Consider the following 7343-nt stretch of genomic DNA (forward strand, 5'->3'; position numbering starts at 1 on the left):
TTTTTTTCGTATGCTGCCACACCATCTTAATGGGAAAACGTATGCAAATGTGATAGGTGTTAAAGAGGACATCGACGTGTTTTTTGCTTCAAAGTCAAGCGATTTCTTTAATCAGGGCATTAACAACCTGATTGTTAGATGGAAAAGTATCATCGATAAGAATGGAAACTATTTCATTTAATAAATATTTTGTTTTGATATATAAGTTGTTCGGATTTTTTCATCTAAAAAAACAAAAAACAAAATTAATTTCTTGACGACCTATTACTTCAATAAGTACGCAAGGAATTATTAAGGTTAATTAAATTGTTTTAGAACACTTGTATTCTTATTGAACTGAATATGATGGACGTTGTAATGTTTTCAACATCACATTTTAAAAAATATTTTTATACTAGGAACGTTCTTCTTTGGATATTTATGTACAAGTATCCTGACAGATGCATTAAAACTAACCACTGGTCAATTGAGACCTCACTTTTTAGAGGTGTGTAATCCTTCCTCGTGTCCGCCTGGTCAGTTCATTTCTGTGGACATTTGTCGCGCCCCACAACAGGAACTCAGATTGGCAAGGTAAAATATTACTTAGAATAATTTTATAATTTCTTCGCGATTATGAAGAAAGAGTTTCTAATTATAATCGTACGTACAACAATCTGTACTTTTACGAAGAAAGATTTTCTAATTATAATCGTACGTACAACAATCTGTACTTTTCTATTTACTTACTTTAAAATCAAATTATTGAACCCAAAAGTCCTTAAATTTACCAAGTTTTTTTTATTTCTGAGTTCATTCAATTATGTTAGTACATTTAGAAACCAAAATGCTTAGAAAGAAAAAAAAATATTAAAAAAGTCAAGCCATAAATATTTTATATAATTGTATCATTTGGACAATGGCCTTATTAGTAAAAAGAAGATATTGAGTAGATTTCATTAATATAATAAAATATTAAAATATATAACACCAATTTGGCAGATCGTTTATTAAAATGTTTGAGTTTGTTCAGAGTTGTCTACCGGATTCTGATTTTGGAATTTCATATATCAAATTATGTTTTTTTGTTTGTTTTTTACCAAAATATTTATATTATTTTATGAAGTCACATAGAATAAGTGAGAAAAACTTAGAGCATTTTGATCGCCAAAGATAATTTGGAAAATGTCCTATGGTTGAAACCTGTGTATTTTTATTCGGATTTTTCATGCGTGTTTCATAAATATACAAATTCGTTGAAAATAACGCCTGATGTTTAAGAAACAACAAAAAAAAAGATATTCTCTCAGCAGAAGGAGGGGAAATTCGTGGCAAAAACTCACAGATTTTAGAGATGTTTTACGAACATTTATTATATAGAATTGCATTAACCTATTATGGTTTGGATCAACTTGACCAGACACTGGTTTCCATATCATCATGGTTCAATTAAATATAACTTTGAATTTATTATATTTGAGATTTTACATACATTTTATATTATTTACTATAAAAGAGTAAAAGCTAGCTGAAAAATATTTTTTTAAATTAATTTAAGGCTATTTCAACTTGTTTGAAATGGCACTGTAAAAGTAACCGTAAAGTTGGCGGTAGTGGATTGTGACTAGATGCTGTCACTTTAGTCTGTCACTTCAAAGTTAAGAAAACTTACAAAGCCCTCTAGTAGCTTTGCACGAGATTCAACAAGTAAATGAAACAAAACAAACAAACAAACAAAAACAAAAAATTAATTCGCATTGAGTTTTCTCCACTTTAGATGGCGCTACGATATTGAAATTATCGTCATAATTTTACAAATGCATAATAAAATTTTCCAGAATACTTTATTTCCATTCAGGTATTTTTTATTTTTCGAAAACTATTATTGTTTTTCTTCAATTCTTTGTCATTGGTGTGATGTGTTTCCTTGCTATAAATGCGACAATTATGAAGGTTTTTCTTTAATTTCGCTCTTCAGCAGGGTGCAAAAAATAAATAAATTTATTTTGTTGAATTTATTATTTCTCTTTTGTCTTGGTAAGTTACATGTAAAGCTGTTTTAAAGTTTTAGACGATTTTTGTTTATCATATTTAACTATACAATCGTCTGTAATATTCAGTCAGCATATTCTTGGTTGCTAAAGCGATTTGTTTTGTTCTTGAGAATGTCTACACAGCTTAAGTTCGTTAATTTTTTTTGTCAGGACTCACTGATAAAAGTTATATTTCACAATTAAAAATTATCATATTATTAAATAAAAAAGTAAAGTTGCATTCTTATAGTCTTCTATTTATAAGTCACGATATAATCATATTGTGTTAAAGTCTGTTAAAGACTGGCCAAGTGGTTAGGGCGCTCGAATCGCAATGTGCGAGTCGTAGGTTCGAATCCCTGTGCCACCAATTTCAGCCCGTGGGGGCGTTATAATGTGACGCTCATTTCCACTATTCGTTGGTGAAAGAGTAGCCCAAGAGTTGGCGGTGGGTGATGGTGACTAGCTGCCTTCCTTCTATCCTTTTACTACTAAATTAGGGACGGCTAGCGCAGATAGCCCCTTTGTAGCTTTGCGCGAAATTAATAACAAACAAACCACTAATACGAACCTTTTAATGAAATATTTGAGTTAAATAGAAATGATAAGGACAAAATAATCGAGATTAACGTAATTTTATAATAAATTCTGTAATCTGTTTACTGCTATTTAGAGTTTCAAAATTACCTCATAGATGTCGAAAATGTAAAATAGTTGTATTTAGTTTTATACCTCTTTCCTCGGAAGTATTACCACGAACTCTTTTTTTTCCAGCGACATTATTTTCTATAGAATTTTCTTTTTTTTTTCAGGATGTCATTTCCGTCTTTCTATGCTTCGATATCTTCCTACTCAGCAGTTTTTATAATGGTTAGTAAAATTACTTTTGTTTGAAAGTTTCTTCAGAAGTAAAAACAATAAGAACTCCTAAGGGTAAAACGGTAAAAATTCATTTCTAACTACAGTGGGCAACATTGCGATTTGTTTGTGTTTTTAGATGTGCTATCTTAGCATGACGGTAATTGTAAGGGAAAAATATTAAATGCCACGTGATTAAAATGATAGAAATAGAGCCTTTTTTATATCAAAACTATGACCTACCGACATAAATTATTGCTCATTTTTTTATAATCATTTTCTAGCGTCCTTTGACGATCAGTTTAATTAAGAAAGTTTTTTTTTTATCTGTAATCATAGGAGCGCTACATTTCTTTCTGCACATTTTTAGTGTGGTTAGGAGACTACGACCTTAATTGACTTAAGTTAGATTTACATCACATTGATGCATTATCAGTCAAGCTTTTTCTCCATAAGATATACTACCAATACTAAAATGTCTTTTTTTCATGAACAAGAGATGCTAATTTTTGTAACGAAATGGTTAAAAAATATCCAAAGTATATTCCTAACTTTGATCTTTTCATCAATATTTAGTCAATCTTTCAGATGCTTATGTAGTAGAAGAATAACTGTAGTGAAAGACTGACCAAGCAGACTCAACTATAATTTATATATTTTTTAATCGAATACATATTTGCGAACTGAATAATTTTGTGATCCACGACAGAAATGATCGATTTAATTCCACTTTTATTGTGGTTCTAGATACTGATTGAAATATTTAAAAAAGAAATAGTTGAAAATCAATATAGAACGTTTTTAGAAAAAAATATTGGCTAAAATGAAGCCTTATGTATAAATATTTAGTAGACAAACATGAAACCAGATGTCGCAACTATATAAAAATGATGCCTCACGATGTATAAATATTTAGTAGACAGGCATGAAACTAGATGTCGCAACTATATGTAAACAAAAGGTGATCTTTTTTTTTTCCAAGATAGTTGCTATATAATTTTAACGTGCATCATCCCATGCTTTCTGCTCTTTTTTATCCTTTTGATAATATCATTATCGTTGATAACATTTTCTGACCCTTTCTCCCCTTACTAAATATTGTGCTATTAATTTTCATTTTACACTTTATTAATTGAATTATTTTGTTACAGCTTTAAATTAATCGCTATTTTTGTGCCATTATAAAAAATAAGATGCAAGATTTTCACAAGCCTAAAACTATCGTCTTTTTTTTCTATACAGGGCCGGATTAAGGCTTTGTGGTGCCCTAGGCCCAGTTAATATTTGGAAATAATAATAACTCAGTCTTGCCTCTATTCTGCTAGTTTTACAAACCATATATATGTATATATTTTTACTTGTGTGGCCGACGGGGTCTGTGTATGTTCTATGCGTTAATCCGGTTCTGCCGGTTGGATCTAAACATTTCATCATACTAAATAACTATGCTTTTACTTGTTAAAACACTAAATTGAAGAACCAATAAAAAAAATGGGTATCTAAAGGACATGGGGGGGGGGGGGCTCAGCAGAAGTTATTAAGATTAACTGAAATGTCTATAGTACATTGTCGTAACAAACAAAGTCATGGATCTACAAGCAGTTCAGTACATGATGAGTTTAAAAAAAAGGGTTTAAAAACTGATTGGTAAATGTTGGACTAAATCAGTATAATAGAAAAAAAAGAAAACAATAGAAAATTAAGAATATTTGGTATATTATTCTTGAATTATTTTAGGTGTATCTACACACTATTGTTGCTCTGCGTACGTCCCGCCTTCTCCGCCCAACCCTGGTGTTATCGATAGCAGGACTTTCGTTATTGTGTGGTGTGTCACGTGTTTCTCTCCATGAAAACCACTGGGGAGATGTCACAGCAGGATTTCTTCTAGGCGGTGCTGTTGGTGGTTATATTGTGAGTTAATCGGACCTTATTTCTCTCAATTTATATAAATACAAATTCGGTATATGCCACTAATATGCCGTTTTGAATATTCACACAATGTTCCTTAAAATACATATCTTATCACATGTTTGGTATCTTTATTAACGATAGTTACCACTAGATGGCAGAAGGCTACTGCTTAGTTGACCTGATGATTACATATTCTTTGGTTTCACTTACAAACTCTTAAAATTTGTCACCGTGGCTGTTTGCGCTGTTTCAGGAACAATATGACTAGCTTGCTCGTTCGCTCTGAATGACGAGTAAAGTTAATTAAGGTAAAAATAAATAATAATAGATAATTTGTGTTAAAATAAAATAATAATATTATGGATTATTGATCCTTACCCTAATTATGATTTAAGAATGACTCATAACCTTGATAAAACAGTTGTTGTTCATGCGGTTTGATAATATAGATGGTGCCTTAACCACTACTGTGTCTGTCGTATTTCAGTTCGCTTGATGAGCTTGGGCGAAAGGTAATGGATATGGCAGCTATAGTGTGTTTAACATATTGCTATACGTTCTTCTTTACTTTAAGTTCTTGGAATTTAACCACCTAATTACTACTAGATTACACCAAAACAGACCACACCACTACTGGATACGTATTTATATAGCTAAAATAATATTCAATCCGATTATACTTTAAACAAATTTGCTTTAAAATAGATACGTAAGAGACTTCAACTCTAAACCTTGCTTGTTTTATAGAGTGTCATATCTTTGGAGTGTTTTCGTGAACACCACCAAGTGAAGCAGAGGAAATGCTGTAACTACAAGGGGAGATTTGCATTTCAACCTGGACCGACACAGCGCCCCCTATTCTACCGATACTTTCGAATTCCCCATGTTACCTACAAGAACAAGCAAGGTAAGTATTTTCCAGCAAGCGAACGAGAGAGCCTGGACTATTCCCCTGGAGGAGCTCTTCGAAACGAGGCATTTCAAAAAGACTTGCATCAACGTGTAGAAAATTATGGCAAAAGACACAAAGAAAAAACGGAGAGTTAAGATACACAATGAGTCAACGTGTTTATGTTACTTCAAATCATTTTATTTGTTGTAAACTCTGTGACGTATGTCGCCAGACATTTGCATGCTTTATAAGGTGTTTAAATTACTAGATATTTGTGGTATTTGTTGTGAAAAACATTTGATACAAGGAGCGTGAAGATTATGTTCAATGCCGTTGCTTTTAAACCAAACTTCGATTTTAGACGATATTGAACAATTTACTTCTTGGTTCAGAACTTAGATTAATTACACAGATGCGCAGTGAAAGTTCCCACAGTTATGGATGAAAATCTATAATTACGTTATCTGGGTTTTCTCTATACATTACTATACGAATACCTTCATTTTACTCTAGCAGCTTCACCATGTCATTATAGAACACGTTATGGATACTAGTATCAGAACCAGACTTCTGTTTGAAATTCACTATTGGGCCTTTCACCTTCAAAACCAAACCGTAATTGTTCTTTCAGTTTCTTGGGTTCACACAAACCCTGATTCTGGTTTAAAACTATATCATTTCTTAATGCAAAAATATCAAGCGGAATAATTAGAATAATAATAATGAGGTGAATAGAGTAGGGGAGTCCGTGGGTGGTTGACCACGGGGGGCAGGTTGACACGATGCCGATAACTTTCGTATGCTGAAGCTGGTGGTAGCTGTGATAGCATGACCACTAACACATCCGAACACGCGTCACTTACTGTTATAGTTTCATTGTGATCAGAAGCCTCTGTTGTGTGCAGGAATAAAAATGATATTTTTCACATACGTAAGTAAATATTTTCGACTGCAACGATTTTACTAAGTTATATTAAATACTTCGTTAGGAGAATTTAAAGAAAAAAGTTACATAATATGTGAAAGTACATTCTTTTGGCTATTTAATGATACATACTCGTGTTTTATAACTATGACTGGGACGGCACATACAAGTCATTTCTAGCAAAATGGCTGTTTTGGGCATGTTGATACATTTCACTTAGAGCAAGTTGACACGCGTGTCTACCAGCCCGACAATGAGGAATTTGCATGCATTTTTTATACTCTTAAAATAAAGATAGATATAACACAAAAAATTTAAATACGTTTTGAATAATTTTAATTAAGGCTTAAATGTTGAAAAAATTAACTAAAACGTTTGCAAGTTTCTCAGTAAGTTGCTTCCTTTCCATTATTTTCTTGTGATATATTTTTTTTTCTCAAAATTTTTAATTTTAATTTCAAGAAACATTTAATATGTTTTTTTATTTCATTTACTAAAAAGTGCAATAAAAATTGATAAAAATAAAGTGTGTTTGATTAAATTTCATCCGTGTCAACTTACCACAAAGAGTGTGTCAACTTGCCCCGTACTCGAGGTAGAGTGACACATAGTGAGTACTGTTCTATTATGTTCATGTCTGAGAAAATTAGAGAACAGGTAAGTGACTTGTTTTTGCTTTGTAATAGAAGAAAGTGTCTAGTTTACGTTGGTATCGAAATTTCTTATCTTCAAGTTCAAAGGT

The 7343-nt window shown here is 31.8% G+C and overlaps 1 protein-coding gene across 1 annotated transcript in view; it reads left to right on the top strand.

Annotated features, from left to right (window-relative positions):
* The window catches only part of LOC106461572 (phospholipid phosphatase-related protein type 1-like), a 34391-nt gene extending 27054 nt beyond the window's left edge, over positions 1-7337 (top strand). Inside the window, exons 5-8 of the mRNA XM_013921409.2 lie at positions 399-573; positions 2825-2882; positions 4608-4784; positions 5532-7337. Of these exons, the coding sequence (XP_013776863.1) occupies positions 399-573; positions 2825-2882; positions 4608-4784; positions 5532-5831 (710 nt within the window). The 3' untranslated portion in view covers positions 5832-7337. The remainder of the gene's footprint in view (positions 1-398; positions 574-2824; positions 2883-4607; positions 4785-5531) is intronic.
* The last annotated feature ends 6 nt before the right edge of the window (positions 7338-7343 follow it).

This window comes from Limulus polyphemus, unplaced genomic scaffold (assembly GCF_000517525.1).
Source record: "Limulus polyphemus unplaced genomic scaffold, Limulus_polyphemus-2.1.2 Scaffold989, whole genome shotgun sequence".
Taxonomy (NCBI): Eukaryota; Metazoa; Arthropoda; class Merostomata; order Xiphosura; family Limulidae; genus Limulus; species Limulus polyphemus.